Consider the following 20,779-nt stretch of genomic DNA (forward strand, 5'->3'; position numbering starts at 1 on the left):
AAGAAGTTGACTGTCACCAGATGGCCTCAGGTCAGAGATCCAGGGAGTGTATTTAAATACAAGAGAAAGGGAAAGACACTTGGTTTAACTGTTACTGTTTCCTTCACTTGCTGGCTGTATTTCCTCCGAACAAAGTAGATGCAAAAATCAAAAGATAAATTAAGCAGATATAGTCTCTATACTTTAAAGCTTAAAGTTTAAAATTTTCATTAAAAATGAGTTTTCAGGGCTTCCCTGGTGGCGCAGTGGTTGAGAGTCTGCCTGCCGATGCAGGGGACACGGTCCGTGCCCCGGTCCGGGAAGATCCCACGTGCCGCGGAGCGGCTGGGCCCGTGAGCCATGGACGCTGAGCCTGCGCGTCCGGAGCCTATGCTCCGCAACGGGAGAGGCCACAACAGTGAGAGGCCCGCGTACCGCAAAAAAAAAAAAGAGTTTTCATTAGCACAGGGAGAGCAGCTCGATGCTTTGTGAAAACCTAGAGGGGTGGGCTGGGGAGGGTGGGAGGGAGACGCAAGAGGGAGGAGACATGGGGATATATGTATACTTATAGCTGATTCACTTTGTTGTACAACAGAAACTAACACACCATTGTAAAGCAATTATACTCCAATAAAGATATTTTTAAAAATGAGTTTGCATATTTTCTATTATAAAGAAACTGATACCTGAAATCTCTTAAGTTTTAAACTTTAAAATTTTGTCAGTGTTATTATTTACCTATTATGGTCCCTTTAGGGTGGGAGTAAACTTATACCAAAACACCTCCCAGATAGATCATTATGTTAAATATAAAGCAATGCAAATACAAAAAGTATTTTAAAAATAAAAAGAATAATATATAAATAATAAATTCTGGATGACGGTAAATTTTCTAAGTTTAGAAGCAATAAAAAAAATCCCCCCTCCATCCATAACTTGCCAAATACATAGCACACACTAGCTTTGCTGATGGTAGCAATTCACCAGATAATTTTTCTGCATGGGGTCAGGGACCTATCTCTGCAAAATGCTTCAGCCTGTTTTTCTTTCTTCAGTGAATTCTTGGAGACACTCTTCTTTCTATCTCTTAGACAACTAATTAATTCTTTTTTAAAAAACAGGTTTATTGTGGTATAACTTATATACAAAGAACTGCATATATTTGATGTGTACAATTTGATGAGTTTGGACATATGCAAACACCCATACCACCATTGCCACAATTAGGTGACAGACATATCTAACACCTCTCAGAGTTCCCTTAGTTTTGTTTTTTGGGTTTTGTTTGTTTTGTGGTGAGAACACAATGTGAGTGTACGCTCTTAATGAATTTTGAAGTGCACATTACCATATTGCTGACTGTAGGCACTATGTTGTACAGTAGATATCTAGAACTTACTCATTTGGCATAACTGAAACTTCCTACTCATTGAATAACTCCTCATTTTCCCAACCCCCAGCGGCTGGCAACCACTATTGTTTTCTCTGTTTCTATGAGTTTTACTATTTTAGATACCCCATATAAATGGAATCATACAGTATTTGTCTTTCTGTGGCTGGCTTATTTCACTTACTTGAGGTGGGCTTTATGTATTACTAGGGTTGGCTAAACTTTGTACATCATAGGGACTCATTTTATTTCATTTTATTTTCATCTCTGCGCTAAAGTTTTATGGCTGACCAAGAAAATGAGACCATAGATGTGTTTGCCGGTGTGAATGGACCATCTACCTACACCATCCACTGCTCACCATTCTTTTCCAAGATCAGCCAAACAATTTACAAGGTGGATGTGAAAGGTCTCCTAGGGTGGGTTATTTCTAAATGTCTTCTGGTGGATGGCTGTGGATAATCTATATAATCTGAGATTCAGAATGGCTTTCCTGTACCTGGCACCTAGTAAGGAAGCAAACTCAAAATGCTGGCTATGAAGGAGCCGATGTTGGATATAAAATGTAGATACTGTGTTTTATTGGGAAACTATTAATTTTATGATAGCAATGTTAGATTGTTCATAAGATGAAAAACCCATACATGAATTTGCAACATTTTCACATCCTAGTTTGATGCCTTAGCAGATATTATGGGAGCATTCTGCAAGATCATTAAAGCTGAGCCAGGTCAAAGTGTATGTCCCCAGTGAGCCACCTGCCCAAAGCAGCTGTGGTAGAGACTTGCCTGAACCTGTGTCCCCAGCATGGGTCTTATGTGAAAGAACTTTCTCTGATGTAATAAATATGTGCTTTCCCCTTAAAAAAAAAAAAAAAAGCAATGAAAGAAATCACAGGTGAAAATGTTGAAGTATTTACATATGTAAGAAAATTCCATGTACCCAAAAAGGGTATAGTCCAACTTACAAGGCAAATGAACTGGAAAAATATTTATAAATATGCCATACTTAAGGTTAATATATTTGATAAAGACTTATTATAAATCAATAAATCAATATGAACAATAAAATGTCAAATGAGAAATAGACAAAGGACCTGAACCTGAATATAAAGATTACCAAATAGGACATACAGCTTTATAATACATATGTAGAAACATAGTCCACTACAATTGATAATACACAACTTCAAACAAGGTACTGTTTTTTTCCCTATCAAGCATGCAATGATAATTTTTAAAATCATACTTGGTGTTCAAGAACAGCATTTTCTAATGGTGCTTGCTAAGAATTCAAATTTATGGGGCCCATCTCAGGCCCACCAAAGCAGAATCCCAGTGGATGGACCCAGAAATCAAGTTAGGGAAATTCTAATTCAATTGGGTTGCAGTAGGACCTGGGAATCAGTCATTTCCTAGCCCAATCTAGGTGAGCTTAAGATAGGGGAAATTTGAAAACACTGCTCTGAACAGTGGTTTTCAGCTATAGCTGGTCTATTGAATCACCTGGGAAATTTTAAGAAATACAGACACGGGTCCTACCCTCAGAAATTCTGATTTAATCCTTGTGGGTTTGATTTGGATAACAAAAATTTTTTAAGTACTTTAGGTGTTTCTAAACGTAGCTGAAGTTGAGAATACCTAGAGGGTGTGATAAAATGTGTATTCGTATGCTTTTCAAATGAGAGTGAAGACTGGTAATACAGTTTTTACAAACGATTTGGCGGTGTGCTGTTTTTATTTTAAAAAATATCGTTTTCACCAAAAATTTCAATTGTGCAAATTTACCCTATCAATGTAATCTAAATATATAGAAACATGAGCAAGAACTTCTCTGTGTGTAATTGATTCAATAACAATATGTGAGAGGAACATAACTGCCCTGCTACAAAGTAATGGTTTACAAACAATGGTATGTTCAATAATGAAGTGCTATACACTCATTAAAAATGTGCATATAATAATTTTTTAATGCTATGGGAAAATATAGGGTTAAGGGGAAAAAGTAACATATAAACTGTATTTACTGCATGGTCAAGACTAAGTTAAAATAACGATTGCAAAAGACAGGAAGAAAATACTCTAAATTTCTAAGGGCTTTGAGCTATGGGGAGTAGAATAATGACTTCTGGGGGTTATTTTCTAACTTCTCTGAATTGCAGAAATTTACATAGTATTTATGTTAGATCTAATTAAAATATTTAGAATTTTTATTGTGTTACGCATAACATAAAATTTACCATTTTAACAATTTTCAAGTGTACGATTCAGTGCCATTAAGTACATTCACACTGTGGTGCAAGCATCACCATCATTTATCTACAGAACTTTTTCATCTTCCCCAACTGAAACTTTGTACATTTCAGTTAAACAATAACTCCCCATTACCTCCTCTCCCTAGCCTCTGGTAACCAGTATTCTACTTTCTGTCTCTATGAATTTGACTATCCTAATATAAATGGAATCATACAATATTTGTCCTTTTGTGCCTGGCTTATCTCACTTAGCGCAATGCCTTCAAGATTTATCCATGTTACAGCATGTATCAGAACTGTATTGCTTTTTAAGGCTGCATAATACTCCATTGTATGTATATACCACCATCTCGTTTATCCTTTCATCCATTGATGGACATTTGAATTGTTTCCACCTTTTGGCTACTCTGAATAATGTTGCTATGAACGTTGATGTACAAATACCTGTTCAAGCCCTTGCTTTCAATTTTGGGGGGAATATACCTAAAATCAAACGGCTGGATCATATGGAAATTCTATGTTTAATTTTTTGAGGAACTGCCATACTATTTTCCACAGAGGCTGCACCATTTCACATTCCCACCAGCAACTCACAAGGATTTTAATTTCTCCACATCCTTGCAATTTTTTTCATAACAAGGTCAATCACTACATATGGCGATATTTCTAAAATGTATCACTCACTTTCCAGCCTTCTTAAAAAGAAAATATTGAACAAAATTCAGCCTTTTTTTTAAAGAACTATACAATTGATGCCTCCTCGGGGGCTATTGCAATATGTTTTTATTTGATAAGCTATTTTGTTTGATAACTATTTTATTTAATAACTATTCTCAGATATTTCCATAGATTAGATCAATCCTTTCAACCTCCTGTGAAATATCATCCCCATTTCACAGATAAGTAAATGAGGTACAAAGAAGTAAAGGAACTTTTCCAAGATCACACAGCTAGTAAGTGAAGACAGCAGGATTCAAAGTCCACGTCTTTACACATTTTGCTAGACTCCTAACCATCTAAGAATGTCTGTCTCTATATTTAACATCCCCAAACCAATACTGTACACTCTTAGAAAATTTGTGTATGTTGTTTAATGTTTTTCCTTCTGGTTGTTGCTGTCATTCCTTGTGGCTGTAAAAGCACCTACCTCTGGCTGTTTTCTCCTCTCCAACCCACATGTTGATACTGATGTCCTGTCATCAAGAAAAAGAGAAAAAAGAGAGAGTTAAAACTGTGTAAGAAGTAAAAACGCATAGATTTCAGAGAATTTGAGGGATCAACCTCAGGAGAAAAATATACAAGCTTAGGTACTTGGCTTTCATGATATCTATTTTGGTGGTTTGATGACCTATTTGGCTTATTTCTGGCTTTCTTCTTGTGTTCCAGGTGCTGAGTCTGCCTTTATGAATGAATATGAGTGCTTACTCTTACTTCTACTTACCTTGTGTAATATAGAGTAATTTATTTTTTAAAAAGCTTGCCTCAAAGTTATAAAGATCCTTTATATATCTGATATTCTCTTTTTAAAAATGTCTACTTAATATTTTCATGATATACACAGAGAGAGATTCAAGGAAAAGACCTTTGATATTGAAAGTTTCTGGTCCTATAGCAAAACTATTCAAACTATAGATCCAATGTCTTCTGATCACAGATGCCCATCAATAACAGCCTGGAGTATCTTTATAGAATTTATTATGTCATAGATATATTTTCGGGAAAGAATAGACAAATGTTTCCTTCCTTGTGTAACATGTATATTGTGAAATGCTGAGTACTGTATTTACTTTTTTGAAATCAAACATTCTTTCCAATAAAGTAGGAGAGGTCACTAGTTAAATAAATATAACAGTGAGTCATTGTATGTATCAAAATCCTTTTATTTTAAGTGAGATCAATACATTACCCTATTTCACATCACCATCTGTTTTTCTAGAAATTAAGTTTTTCTATAGCAACATTTCTTTTCCACATCTCTAAGATTTTTCTAGGAAATAGGTTAATAACTGGAGTAAAGCTGAGAGAAAAATTTTCCAAATACAAAAGAGAAAAATAAACAATTTCTGTAGAAAAGCTCTAGCCATCCGTACCCCCTTAAATCCAGTAATAAGTGAGTGATAAATGTAAGTTTTGTACTACTAGGTTTATAGTTAATTTCCATCTAAATACTCCAAGCAATCTTATCCAACAAAATCAGGTTGGTGGGAGCAGGCGTGTGTGGGGGAGTAAAGAAAACAAAAGAGAGATCTGAACTAGCTGATGGGAATAGCGCTATCTTACCCACAGCTTTGAGGCTGTTGGGAGTAAAGCTGAAACAAAATAAAGTCAGAGTGTTACATTATTTCTTTTAAGAACATACTCCTCAAATCTAGACGTTTAAAGATATAAAACCTCTACTGGACTCCAAAATTTGATCCTTTCAACAATGACTTCTGACTAAAACAGTAGTACTGTTAATATCAATAAATATACTCAAATTCTGAAATGATTCAATTAACACTTTTAGGAACTTTTTGTAACCAGACCTTACAAATGTACTATAATTCTCTTTGTTTTTGTCACATAAAGATAGGGCTATTGTCTCTAATCATCTGTACCCAACTTCTACTAAACATACGATCCTGTGCAAGTTAATATCCCTGGAAGTGGACCTCTATTCTCCACCTTTTGTTTTTCTACATTTCTACTACTTGCCTCTACCATTCATGGTAGTATTGCTTTATATTATCTTAAAATCTCCTATAATTTTTTTCACATAGGCATTATGTTTTACTGTTAAGTATCACCCATATTAACTAAGATAGTCTGTATAGTGAGATTTAAATGTTTTTTTTCCCAATCAATAAATAATAAATTTGTCCAAAGAAGAAATTGTTGGGAGTGGAAGCATTCTTCAAGGCTATTATAACCACAGGAAACTAGAGCAATAAACCAGGTGAATTGAGGATGAGGCCCAGAAGCCTGGGTCTTCAGCTATTAAACATCCCTTCAAAACAAAAACAGCTATTTAGAAGGGTCTAAACTTATTGAGGCTGATATACAATCAACATCCAAAAGTTGAAGACTCTTCAGTAAAATACAGTTCACTGTTTTATTGTGGTCACGAAGTACTATGAAAACATTTAAGGAAACCTTTGAACATGGAGTAAATAATGTTTGGGGAGACAAAAATCAGAGGGTTTAACAAGAAAATATAATGGAATTGAGAATAGAATTGAAAATGGCAAGACAGCTACTTTGTTTTAATAGAAATTGAGTAAATATAGTCTATCAGAAATTTGGACTGGGCTTCAAGTTACTGGTTTCCAGCTGTCACAGTTGAAAGAAAAAAGGAAGGAAGGGAGAGAGGAAGAAGAAGAGAGGGGGAAGAAAATTAAAAAAGTAGAAAGGATTTAAAAAATAAAAACCTTAAGTATTCTTCTAGAGCTCAAGAAACAATCCGACAGGTTCGTAACATTTCACTGAAACCAGAAGCAGAATCATAATGGACTGAAGTCTCAATCAGGCCCCTACAACATATGTAGCTTTGTTTAAAATGACTAAGGTGAAATATATCAGCTTACGGAAAATGGGGAGGGCTTCCAGCATTTGGCTAGTGTACTAGGTGATGGATGTTGATGAGCAATTCCCTTAAACAACTGATTTACTGCCAACAGAGAAAAACATTGGAAGCACATCCAAAAACTCATTTGCAATTGAGATTACAAGGGTAGCCATTCTGTCCACCTTCCCCTCCCTCACCAGAGAGGTGACCCTGTTCCTGGCGACCACCTCCACACAAAGGCCACGGAAGAACCCCTCCTTCTCCTAACTCCCTTTCCTTTGCCTCAAAAGTCACTATAAAGCCTGCCTTACTCTGTCTTCCAATCGCTTCCTCTCTCCCTCCTTTTCTTCCTCTCCTTCCTTCCCTCCCAGCTTTTCTTTCTTTCTTCCTAAAATCATTGCTTTTGTAAAAATACACCCCTATACCACTAGACATACGTCGCATGCAAGACAAAGTCAGGCACAGGCGGCGGGTCCATGCATTCGCCAGCACCATCTGCCACCTGCGATTCATCGCCACTTTCCACCTCCCGGAGGTGAGAGGGGCGGGAGGCAAAGGACACGCGGAGCTGGTGTGACCCAGTTCTTAGGAAACTTTCAGCTGGTCGCAACCCCTCCCCCACCCGAAACGCTTCAATCATCCATCAAGCCCAGAAAACTACAGTGACCTCTGCCTAGCCTTTGGAGCTGGAAAAGAGGCGAAGCAAGAAAAGCAGGAAGAGGTTCGCCCCTTTGCTTCCCACACCGCCCAACGGCGGCGGGCGCAGAGCTGCGGCACGGCCGGAAGGGGCCGCTGTTCGCTCAGAGCAGCCGCCCTACCGCCGCCGTCCGCACCTCCCACGGCCCCGCTGGCCCAGCCCCGCCAAGTTCCAAGAGCCCCCAGTCGAGCAAGCGCCGGGAACGAGCGCCGCCCGGGCAGGAGCAGACGGCGCAGACCAGCAAGTCTGCGGCGCTCGTCGGAAAGGCTCCGGGGAAACTCCCAGTGCCCCGGGGACTTTGGAGAGAGCGAGCTGTCCCCGCGCGCGCAAGTCCGCCAAGTGAGCGCTCAGCTCACCTGTTTCTCCCGCGCCACCGCCTTCCCACCCCTCGGACTCGCGCCTCCCGAGGTGCCCGCCCGCTCCCGCGATGAATCCGGCGCTGGGCAACCAGACCGATGTGGCCGGCCTGTTCCTAGCCAACAGCAGTGAGGCGCTGGAGCGCGCCGTGCGCTGCTGCACCCAGGCATCCGTGGTGACCGACGACGGCTTCGCGGAGGGCGGCCCGGACGAGCGTAGCCTGTATATCATGCGAGTGGTGCAGATCGCCGTCATGTGCGTGCTCTCGCTCACCGTGGTCTTCGGTATCTTCTTCCTTGGCTGCAACCTCCTCATCAAGTCCGAGGGCATGATCAACTTCCTAGTGAAGGACCGGAGACCGTCTAAGGAGGTGGAGGCGGTGGTCGTGGGGCCCTACTGACCGGCCCCTGGCCCCCGCGGCAGCCGCCCCATGCCTCCCCACTTCACCAGCCGGGCCGCGCCCCCTCACCATCCGAGACTGGGCGAAGCAAACCTGTCGGAGTCAATTATTTCTCTCGACTTCTGCTTTTCGGGATGAAGCGACCCGCTTTCTCGCTGGCTCTCTGAAAGTCCCCAGGCCTGGCTATAGAAGAGAGCCCTGACTCTGGACTCCGGCAGCAAGTGGCAAGAAGAAGGCGATTGGGGCGCAGAACTTTGGAAGCTGCCGCTGGCGCGGGATGCGGGGACACCGGCCGGGCCAAGGCCCCTTTCCACCCGCAGGTGGGCCAAGCTCTGGGGGCAGGTGGAGAGGGCGGGCAGGGAGAGACCAACGGCACCGCTTGCCTGGTGACTGGAAAAGTGACCCGCGTATACTCCACTTAACCGAACTAACGGGGACACACAAATCCGTGTCCGGCTTCGCGCCCGTTCCCTCCCGCTCCTCCCAGCCCTGGCAGGAGGGGCGATAAATACCTTTGATTGATTGTAACGTGCCGTTTTAAGGGATTTTGTGTTTGTTTGCTTGAATACAAATATTTGATAAGTCTTTTTCCGCCCTAGTGGCCTGTTTGCCTGCCTGGGGGTTAGAGTTTTGTGTTGGGAGAAGGGGTGGGGGGAGGGGAACCTGTGAATGGGGTGAGTTGTTTCTTTTCATGCATTTCCAACTGGGTCTTTGGGGGGCGGGGGGAGGGGCTGGCCCTCCAGCTGGCCCCGGGACAAAGACTCGGAATAGAACTCCGAGCTCGTGACTGCACGGTTTATGCCACAAAAGTGCTCTTGACATTCGTGACACCGTTTTGACTCCCCCCCCCTTATTTAACATTTCCTTAATAAATGCAACATTTAAGTGTTTTGTTCCTGGCCTCCTGGTGGTCATTCTGCGCTCCCGGCAGAAGGGAACGGGCGACGGTAAGGACTCGGGTTACCGGTTCGGGGTGGAATTCGCTTTGGAGAGCTGCGATTCAACTCGTGGATCCTACTTAGGGACGAGGGTGGGAGCAAGACAGAGAGGCCCAGGGACGAGTGAGACATGGCTAAGCCGCAGGCACAGGAGCCGTCTTGGAGGCAGCATCCTTTGTTTTCCTTTACAGTTAATATTTTATATTTCATTTAGGCTCAGCTCTCTGAGCCAGGCGAGACGACGGGAGGCCCCCGCGGGAAGATGACACTTCCGTGCAGGGCTCCGGTGGGAACACAGGGTTACACCGCTAATGAAAGGAAGAGACGGCTTGTCCAGCCTTCAGGGAGGGCATCTTTCCCCTGACCAACGTCAGCAAGACGGCGTCAGGATGCTGATCAAAAAAAAAAAAACAAAAAACAAAAACCGAAGAAAAGTAGGTCCTAAAGTACATAGTGACGCTAATTCTCCCTGGGGTAAACCATTGTTACTAAAACAAGACATGCATTGTCTTTGCCTTATTACGTTTCTAGCTAAAGGGCGGTATTAAAAGAGAAACCCGGCCTGGGTTATCAGCCCCAGGCCGGGCAAAAAGGTTCAGAGGAGTTAGCCGAGGTCCTGAATATAGGAGATGTGTGTTAAAACTGGGAAACTGGGAAAGTTGGGCTGGAGGGAGCTACAGATGGTCTTTGGGTTCAGAAATTGAAGGGAATCTGGAAAGAAGAGCCTGGAAAACCGTGCATGTGAAAATAACCCAAAGGATACAGTAGCTTCAAGCTTAAACTTGACAAGAGGTTTTGAGCAGTTTATTTTTACACGTGGGGTAGGATCCTAAATGTTTTCAAGAGTATAAAGAATCCTCTACTATGCTATAGCAATTAAAGGCTTCAAAATAGCAGATATAAGATGGACTAAAATTTTTAAAAAAAGCAACGAAGTGTCCCGTTTAATTGGGAAGAGGCACAACTGGTATAAACAATGTCAGTGACTCAAGGGTTGGGATCGAAGGGTTTGAGTGTCCTTTGACATCCTGTCTGCTATAAAGTGTCTGTTTCACTCCCAAAGTAAATCTTGTGAGGAATTATGACCTAGAATGGTTTTTAATAGATATCAGGCTTGCAAAAGCAAGGATGTTGAAGTTTTGCCTATTGTTCCTGTATTTTCAGCAGGTAAGCGTTTGCTTGTTTACTTCTGTCTAGGCAGGGGAGCAGGGTCAACGTGTAGTCAAGAGTGAGTCGTGGAAAGCAGTTTACTTTTTTAATGAGTAAGATAGGGAATGGAGACTTCTTATTTTTTAGACAGTTCCTGTGGCCTCCATATTTCAAAGAAAGAAACAAAGCAGAACAACCAGTTCACTCAAGGACAAACCAGACTTTTAAAATTAAACTCAGTGTTTTGGTTTTGTTTTAGTTTTTGGTTTTTGTGGCTGTGATGTCTTGCTGAGGGTCTCTTCTTCCCACAGATTTATTAGCCCACAGTGCTGTAGTGGAAACTGATTTGGGATCAAAAACCAATCAGCTAGAGTATGTGTGTAGGAATCTTACATTGTGGTCTCTGCTGAGTACAAGGTACCTGCTTACAGTGAATGTCAGACACAGAAAGCTCTCACACCTACAGGTCAATTTGTATTTGTTCGTATAGAACAGAGGTTTCCATTTAAAGCCAAATTCCTGAAAGATGAGAGAGGGGCTTGCCCAAGGCCCCTACTACTCTTTCCTCTACTAATACTCTTTATCTCCACTATCACTATGATCACTCTCCATCCTTTTTCCTCTTAATGCTTCTTCACACTGCTTTCCTCTTCCCTGCACCTCGAAAGCAAAATTTACAGTTTCTCCTTATCTCAACTATCCAGATTTATTCTCTTACCACCAGAAACTGTGATAGTCAGACAAATCATAACCTGCAAAATTTAGTCCTTAGATAGAAAAGACATGTGAACAGAGTTCTGTAATCTATGAACTATGCATTATAGGGAAACGCACATGATCTGAAAATATCATAGCCCTGGGGACCATTTCCTGCCAACTCTTCTCGACAGCCCTTAGATCCATTTGTTACTTAGACAGATGCCAAGTGCTTCTAGTTTTTATAGATGAGGCGATGTGTGCAAGAAGCTTTTTACATTCCCTGTTCCCCAGTGGCCACACGGCAACCACTTTCTCAGGCCCTACACCACTCCCTGTCTCACTCTGCCTTTGACTGTCTTTTTTTCCTGATCATAACAAATGCATTAAATGAAACTTTTAAATCCTGCCTAGAGTTTATGGCACGTTGATCCTTTCCCACAGATGTGCTACAAGGAAAGTAAGTTTTAAAAGTCACTTTCTGGGTTTCATATAAGAAAACAATGTCAGCCTTAAGAGACTGGGAATTGAGAGGGATAGATGCAAACAGGCAGATTTTATCATCCCACACTTAAGTCCACCATGTGGTCAGTAATTAGTGGGAAGTCCTGAGAGAGAGAGAGAGAGAGAGAGAGAGAGAGAGAGAGAGAGAGAGGGAGAGAGAGAGAGAGAGAGAGAGAGAGGGAGGGAGAGAGGGAGGGAGGGAGGGAGGGAGAGAGAGAGAGAGATGGCTTCCTGTAAAAGCTTGCTGGATCTGGCATGTGGTCCATGGGGAGGCATCTGATACTTCCTGAAACACTTCTGGAAATACAGCAGAAACAGGGAGAGGTTTTTGTGAGACACAGCAAGTGGATTAGCAGGGTTGTAACCCCTCTCAGGCTGTGTAGATAGCCACTGATGCCTCTGAGCCTAATTGGGTGGCCTCTACGTAAGTAGCTTAGCCAGTTGTTAATAAATGTTATTTTTCTTAAGATTGTTTTTATGAATCTTCCCACTTTCTCTGAAAATGTATAAGGACTTGAGTGTTGAACACCTTCAAGTCTGCTTGAGGGAGTCTAAGCATAAAGGCCACATTACTGTATTAAGTCCAAGGCTCCCTGTGCCTGTTTTCTGATTTTCAAGCCACCCTGGCTTCTCATTGGATCCTGGGCCAGTCTGTTACTGTGTCTTCTTACACTAATTCTGAGTGAGGGAGGAAAAAGCATACTGGCCTATGATGTAACAAAGTTTGGTTCTGGTCTCTAAATAACTGAGTGGCATCAGCCCTAAAATGAGGAAGATAGATTCTATCTATAGAAGGATACTCCTATTCGGTGATTCTATTGAATTAATTTGTTTAATATTTCCTTGTCTCTTAAGATGTTTCTTAGCTCATTTCAATAGGTATCTTAGAATATATTTTGTCATTCCAATCTTGGTCCTTCAGGTAGGAAGCACCCTCCCGCTAAAGTCAAGTGCTCCTCAACTTGGGATGTTATTTACAATAGCCAAAGCAAAATTTCAGACACCTAGCCAGGCCTAGGTAGACAGCAGTTTCTATGCTGACAGATCACAAATCATCTAACCAGTGCCTTAAATATCCCAGATCTCTGTGTTGTCACTGGACGAAGCAATGAAAGGAAAGCCCAGTGAATCGGGGAGCACATAATCAACAAATGATTCCTCTAAGTCCATATACATTTAGACTAATATGCATTGTTGTTTATAGAAACTTTTTGGGTGTTCAAAGATTAATTAACAACCAATTTTTCTCCCTCAAAGCATTTTTTTTCCCTTTGAGCTTCTGCAAGAGCACACAACAGCTGTTTCGCATGCAGTTTATAGCCTTCCTTAGCCCTGGCTTATTAGACTTGTCACTTTGGGGGCTGCAATGCCAAGAAAGGATTCCAGGGTTCAGTTTGTTCTGGAAGACTCAAATCTAGTTTGAAAGCCTGTTGAAGAAGTAAGTCTATAGCAATACCCCAAACAGGAATCAATACATCTTTTACCCACCTGCCAAATTCCATTTAGATATGTGCACGATAGCTCAAATGGGATGTGTTTTAAAGTCCGCTCCAACAGTAGTAATAGTTACCTAATGTTTGAATTTAAAGGCTCAATGGTTAACTGCTTTCATAGCCAATATCACTCTGTCCTTCTTTCCAGATATTTTTGTATTGTTTTAAATGCTTAAAATGTTTAAAAGTCCAGGATTAATTTTATAGCATCAGCTTAGATTTAAAAATTCTTGCAAAGTATATAGTTCAGGAGAAAATAAAGTATATAATAGTACCAGCAAGTCATGTAACATTTCTGGTGATCATAATAGAATAATCTAAATTTATTACTTATATTTGAGAAATTCAGACTATACCAGAGGGGAGCTCTACAAGGACTATTATTGTAAGGATAACTAAATGCATTTTAAAATATTCCTCAGTAAGCTTGTAAACAGTGGCTTACTTCCAACTCAAATAACAATCCATCCTAAATGAGAATAAACAAGTTATATTTTCATTTATTTGACTGTTTATATAGACTTTGAAGGGATTATGGGTAAATAGTTTCCTAAATACATGTAAGCGCTCGGTTGCTGAATATTTCTGTGTGGGTAAATGCAAGCACAGGGTGATCAATATGTAGAAGGTCAAACGATCTGTGATAATGTTGGAACCAAAGTCTGCCCTGCCCCCATTTTAAAAGTGATTTCTATTAGATACTAATATGTTTTGAACTTGTAATTCAAACAATTAGATAGTATTTGTCAAGCACCCATGTGTATGTGGTACAACTTATTATTTAAAAAAATGAGATGATTTCTATTCATTTGAGCCATGAAACACAGGCACAGATACACACACATAAGGGAAGGCATATGATCTACCCACAAAGTCAAATAATAAATAAACTGTTTCTATTTACTATGTCTGGAATTACGTAATTATGCTATAGCCCATGCACTGACATGGTTAATGACAGTGAGAGAATGTTACAGTTTCTCTTATCAATTTTTTTTCATATTTGCCTTCTATCCTCACCAATTCCTCTCTCATTATGTACTCCTTCCCTGACTCACATCTAAAGATCTACTGCCCTGAAAGAGTCATTGATTTTTATCAGGCCAAAACTCCTGATGTCTGATTGCTTTGGGAAAAGAATCCCTCTGGGATACAGAGTGTCCCTTTGGCTTTATTTATTTTCCTATAAATTGAGCGGGATCTTGTAGTTCATATTTTAAATAGTATTGATCGAGGCAGGCGCACACGCGCACACTCACACTCTGTGTTTCTCGTATTGTATACCGATGAAACACATCCATTTCGCTGCAGACTAAATGTAAGCATCACATATTCCCCAGTTCTTTGTTTTACACTATTTGTTTGCTTACAAAACAATGCATAGAAAAAGTTGCAAGTAAATACTCCCAAAATGTTCAGGAAATAAGATTTATAGAAGGTGCCTGGAGTCTTACAATACATCTATATCTTGAGATATATGTTTCAATCTTCATCTAAGAATTGGAAAGAAAAAGAAGCTAAATCCCCAAGGAACAGAAAAGTCAAAGATAATATATTGTACAAGCTTGAAAATCTTTAAACGCTAAGCTAAGAGAAATGAGAAGGGACCCTAAATTTGAAGAAGATCGATGAAAACAAAAAGAACCTATCAAGTCTCTAGAAATTGATAGGCAGATTCTAAATTCTCAAAACAGTGACTAAAAACTTTTACATTTAGAGGACTTAATAAAAGGATCAAAGACTACTGAGCTCAGCAATGTGAGCAGAACGTGGAAGACTGCTAATTCCTTCTCCATTTCTCTCTTCTATTCTGCAAAGTCTTGGACTAATTGCAAGCATCCTGTTAGCCAGCTCAATTTTCTTATATCCAGAGGTCAAAGAGGCCTTGCCAGATCTTCTTATCTTTATCATCAATAAATATGTATTATTTAGTATCCATTATGGCATGACCCTGCACTGGAAGATCTTGGAAGTTGAGTGCAAAATATCATGGAATTTAAAAGGGCCTTCTACGTTTCCATCCTATCTTCTGCTTGATTTGTGCCCATGTGTCCTTGGAGATCCAGCTGTATGAGCCATGCACACTTGTGACTTTTCCCCTTACACATGAAGTACCCTCCATTCTTCTCTATACTGATTCGGGGGGTCTGACCTACTCAACTTAATTTGACTTTTCCCTGTCTTTAGGCAGCATACACAAGTCTCACTGTATATTACATACTCAAGCTCAAGATGAGCATGAAGGTGGAGGCTGGAAGAAAATGCTGCAAATGAATTTCTGGAGGCTACTTATATTTTTCTACAAATTCAGGTTGGGAATGAGTGTTCTATTCACTGCCTCTACCAGGAATTTTCAATGAATGAATAATTAACAAAAGGATCAAGTGTGAAATTCCCCCCGTAACTTCATAGATGAACTTTCTAAGAAAATAATCTCTCCTTGTTTTAAGTAACATAAGTATCTTCTAAATTCATGAAATGTTCAAGCGAGAATGGGCTGGATTAATTAAGATTCTTTGGGTCGCAACCAACATAAACCCAATTCAAGCTAATAAAAAAAAAAACAAAAAAAACTGAATTTACTGACTTCTGTGACTCCCACGTCCAAGGATACAGGTGCTTCAGTTGTCTGAAAAGCTGATATATGATGTTACCAGATTCTTCCATTCTCTCCATATTTCAGTAAAGCTCTTTCCACATGGCAGGAAAAAGAAAAGAATAAAAGTGATTCCGATAGACTCACACTCACATCTTACCATATTATACCAGCTTAACAACCATAGCATACGCTAACAACCATAGCATTGTCTTTTCCTGGGCAAACTCTGGCCTGTTTGGGTCATGTACCCATCCCTGAAGAAATCTCTGTGACTGAGGTAGGTGCCAGAAGAAGGGTGTGCTCAGCCAATACTACCCATGTGGTGAGAGGGGAGATAGCAAGGGGAAATAGAGTCAGTTCAACTTCCACAAGGAGTAAAACCACAAGGCCACGAGTCCTTACATGAGAAAGAGATTCTATTATTAGAAGAAGCAGTAGCCAGTGGTGAAGCCAGTAATGGGACCTGCATCTCTTGACTCTTAATTTAGTATTCCTTTTAAAATTATTTACTCTATTTATTCTGTCAACTGTCTTCCAGCAAGGCTCAGAAGCCTTTTATAATTTCTTCCAAGAGTCTCTGTGTCTGAGCTGATGTTCTAAGAGCCTGGACAACAACTTGGATTTGGAGGACAGGCATTGCCACCACCTTGTACCTGGTGATATGAATTTCTACCAGTTATCTGACATCTCTGTTCGTTTATGAGAATAAAATCATCTGCCCTCCGTAGACCTGACAAGGCATAAAAATGTCTTCAAGATGAGACGGTAAATTTTGTGCTAAAAAGTATCTTTACTATGATAAAGTAGTACTAGACAAAACTAGGCAGATTCATTTGCTGCAGGATCTCTCTTCTAGGCTTCATGACTCTCCATGGGATAGAGAAAATATTTAGCATTTCCCAAGGTGATCTGACAAACTCACTTTGATGAAGCCTCTGCCATGACCCATCTTCCTTGGAAATGCTGCTGCCCTATAGGTACATGTGATATTTTTATTACGTTTCTTTCAATCCTTCCTTATTCTCTGTTCCTTAACTGTCCCTCATCTAAATTCACTCTAACCCAGACAGTTGGCTTAGCTTTCTTATCTGTATAGAAATTGAACTGTCATTGTTCATTTTGGGGGGTTCCCAGCTGCTCTGCCTGCTCCACACTTCTGACTTAGGGAAATTACCTTGCTAACTGTGACTAGCTGCTTTGCAAGTATCTTCTCCTCCCATGAGGCTTGTATGAGTGGACCTTTTCATTCGTATTCACAAGTGGGAAGAGGAGCTGATGGTGGGGCTTAGAGAGGAAACCTATCAACCGTAAAGACTGGTGTTTAGGAGTGTGTTTCTCACATGGTTCATCACAACAGGTAAGCTCATCTTATCTCTTATTTGTTGTCTTTTTGATGATAGCAATTCTGACAGGCACGAGGTGGTGTTTCATTGGGGTTTTGTTTGCATTTTTCTGATGATTAGTGATGTTGAGCATCTTTCCATGTGACTGTTGGCCGTAAGTTTGTCTTCTTTGGAAAAATGTCTATTCAGGTCCCATTTTTCAATTGATTTGTTTTTTTTTTTTGATGCTGAGTTGTATGAGCTTTTTGTATATTTTGGATATTAACCCCTTATAAGATATATCATTTACAAATAACTTCTCCCACTCAGTAGGTTGTCTTTTCATTTTGTTGTTAGTTTCCTTTGGTGTGCAGCAGCTTTTTAGTTTGTTTAGTTTTGCTTTTGTTTCCCTTGCCTGAGGAGACAGAGCCAAAAAAAAAATTTGACATCTAAGGCTGATGTTCAAGAGCTCACTGCCTGTGTTTCCTTCTAGGACAGGGTTCCCCAACCCCAGGGCCACGGACCAGTACTGTTGCACAGCCTGTTAGGAACCCGGCCGCACAGCAGGAGGTGAGCGGCAGTCGAGCGAGTGAAGCTTCATGTGCCGCTCCCCATGGCTCGCATTACCGTCTGAACCATGTCCCCACCACCCACACCCTGGTCTGTGGAAAAATTGTCTTGCACGAAACCGGTCCCTGGTGCCAAAAAGGTTGGGGACCGCTGTTCTAGGAGTTTTATAGTTTCAGGTCCCACATTTAAGTCATTAATCCATTTTATTTTTTATGTGGTGTGAGAGATAGTCCAGTTTCATTCTTTTGCATGTAGCTATCCCATTTTCCCTACACCATTTATGGAAGAGGGTATCTTTTCCCCATTGTATATTCTTGCATACTTTTTCATAGATTAATTGACCATATGGGTGTGGGTTCATTTCTGGGCTCTTTTTTTCTGTGTCATTGATCAATGTGTCCATTTTCATGCCAGTACCACACTGTTAACTGTGTCTTTATAGTATATAATTTTAAGTCAATGATCTCAAGTTAAAACACATTCTAACCACCCTACATTTTTACTGCCCACCCTCTCCCCTTTAATGTTTTTGACATCATATTTTACATGTTTTTGTTTTCTGTATCCCTTAACTACTTATTGTAGATATAGATGATTCTACTACTTTTTACTTTTAACCTTCCAACTAGCTTTATAAGTGGTTGATCCAGTACCTTTACTACATATTTACCTTTAACAGTGAAATTTTCTTTTTATAATTTTCATATTTCTATTTGCGGCCTCTTCTTTTCCACTTAGAGAAATCCCTTTAACACTTCTTATAAGGCCGGTTTAATGGTGCTGAACTCTTTTAGCTTTTGCTTGTCTTGTAAATCTCTTTATCGCTCCTTAAAATGTGAGTGCTAACCTTGCCTGGTGGAGTATTCTTGGTTGCAGGTTTCTTCCTTTCATCACTTGGTATATGTCAAGCCACTCTCTTATGGACTGACTGCAAAGTTTCTGCCGAAAAGTCAGCTGACTGTAGTATGAGAGTACTCTTAGACCTAACTAGTTGCTTTCCTCTTGCTGCTTTTAAGATTCTGTCTTTAACTTTTGCCATTTTAATTGCAATTGTATCTTGATGTGTAACTCTTTGGGTTTATCTTGTTTTGCGCTTGCTGTGCTTCCTGGACCTAGATGTCTGTTTCCTTCCCCAGATTAGGAAAGTTTTCAGCTATTATTTCTTCAAATAAGTTCTCTTCCCCTTTCTCTCTCTCTTCTCCTTTTGAGACCCCTATAATGTGAATGTTACTCTACTTGATGTTGTCCAGAGATTTCTCAAACTATCCTCATCAAAAAATCTTTTTCTGTTCATCTTGGGTGATTTCCACGACCCTATCTTCCAGTTCACTGATCTGTTCCTCTGTATTATCTAATCTACTATTGATTCCTTTTATTGTATTTTTTATTTCAGTTATTGTATTCTTCAGTTCTATTTGATTCTTCTTTATATTTTCTAACTCTTTGTTGAAATTCTCCCTGTGTCCATCCATTTTTCTCCCAAGTTTGGTAAACATCTTTATCATCTTGAACTCTTTATCAAGTAGATTGCTTGTCTCCACTTCATTTACTTTTTTTCTTAAGTTTTGTCTTGCTCCTTTGTTTGAAACATATTCCTGTGTCTCTTCATTTTGCAAAATCTCTGTGTTTATTTCTATGTATTTGGTAGGCCGGTTACATTTCCCAAACTTGCAGAAGTGGCATTATGTAGGAGATTTCCTATGGGGCCAAGTAGCATTCTCACCTCTAGATGTGCCCCATATGTGGGCTGCATGCTCCCTTCTTTTGTGGTGGGGCTGACTACTGTGGGTGTGGGGGCAGGTGGGACTGACCCCTGGCCTGGTTGGCTACAAGGCCCTGCCTTGTGCAGTGTCTGTGGGCCCGCTCGTATATGGGCCCGACTCCCCATGTGGCTGGCTGTGCAGTCTGGCAGCATGCAGCTACCTTGGACCTGCTGCCACATGGAGCAGGATCCCTACACGGCTAGCTGCACAGCCTAGTGGTGCACAGCTGCCGCGGACCCGCTGATGGGCAGGGCAAGGCCCTGGAACTAATAGGCTAGAGGGAAGATTCCAAAATGGCACTTGCCAGCACCAGGGTCATTGTGGTAGAATTCCCAAAACTGTCTGCTGCTAGTGTCTCCATTCCCAGGGGGAGTCGAAGTTGCCTCTTGCCTCTTCAGGAGGCTCTCCAAGATCAGCAAATGGGTTTGACTCTGGCTCCTTTCAAACTACTACCTCTGTTCTGGGACTCAGAGCATGTGAGATTTTGTATGTGCCCTTTAAAAGTAGAGTCTCTGTTTCCTTTAACCCTCCAACTGTCCCTGTGTAAGCCATGCTGGTTTTTAAAGCCAGATATTCTGGAGGCTCGTCTTCCCAGTGCAGGACCCCTGGGCTGGGAAGCCAAATGTAGGACTCAAATCCCTCCCTCCTTGGGCAGGACCTCTGTGGCTGTGATATTCCTCCTATTTGTGGGTCACCGACTCTGGGAGGGTGGGTCCTAACTATACAGTGTCCCCACCCGCTCCCATATGTCTCTTTGTGGCTCCTTCCTTATCTCTTCAGTTATGCAAAATCTTTTCTGCTCATCTCCAGGTCATTCTCATAGATAGTTGCTCTGTAAGTAGTTGTAATTATGGTGTGCCCATAGGAGGAGGTGAGTTCAAAGTCTTCCTACTCTGCCATCTTGCCCACACCCCCAATAAATTTTTTTTAATGTTTCTTTATTAAATTTCCCTACTATTTGGAATATTTATAAGTAAAAACTTTTAGAGTTGGCAAAACAATTAACTCTGGTAAATATGAGATGTCTCATTTTAAAATGATAATATATAAAGAACCAAATTTGAAAATTTACAATTGAAATGTATTCTTCCTCTTTTTTTTTTTTTTTTTTTGTGGTACGTGGG

The 20,779-nt window shown here is 40.7% G+C and overlaps 1 protein-coding gene across 1 annotated transcript; it reads left to right on the forward strand.

Annotated features, from left to right (window-relative positions):
* Positions 1-8,169: 8,169 nt before the first annotated feature.
* RPRM (reprimo, TP53 dependent G2 arrest mediator homolog) lies at positions 8,170-8,680 on the forward strand. Its single transcript, XM_030760413.2, has one exon. It carries the CDS (start codon positions 8,292-8,294, stop codon positions 8,619-8,621), a length of 330 nt encoding a protein of 109 aa, XP_030616273.1. The 5' UTR covers positions 8,170-8,291; the 3' UTR covers positions 8,622-8,680.
* The last annotated feature ends 12,099 nt before the right edge of the window (positions 8,681-20,779 follow it).

This window comes from Delphinapterus leucas, chromosome 8 (assembly GCF_059928025.1).
Source record: "Delphinapterus leucas isolate spDelLeu-1000000601 "Yukka" chromosome 8, BTC_Dleu_Yukka2, whole genome shotgun sequence".
In the NCBI taxonomy this organism is placed as follows: Eukaryota; Metazoa; Chordata; class Mammalia; order Artiodactyla; family Monodontidae; genus Delphinapterus; species Delphinapterus leucas.

Coding starts and splice junctions, on each gene's coding strand:
- RPRM (XM_030760413.2), top strand. CDS start 8,292: ATGAATCCGGCGCTGGGCAACCAGACCGATGTGGCCGGCCTGTTCCTA.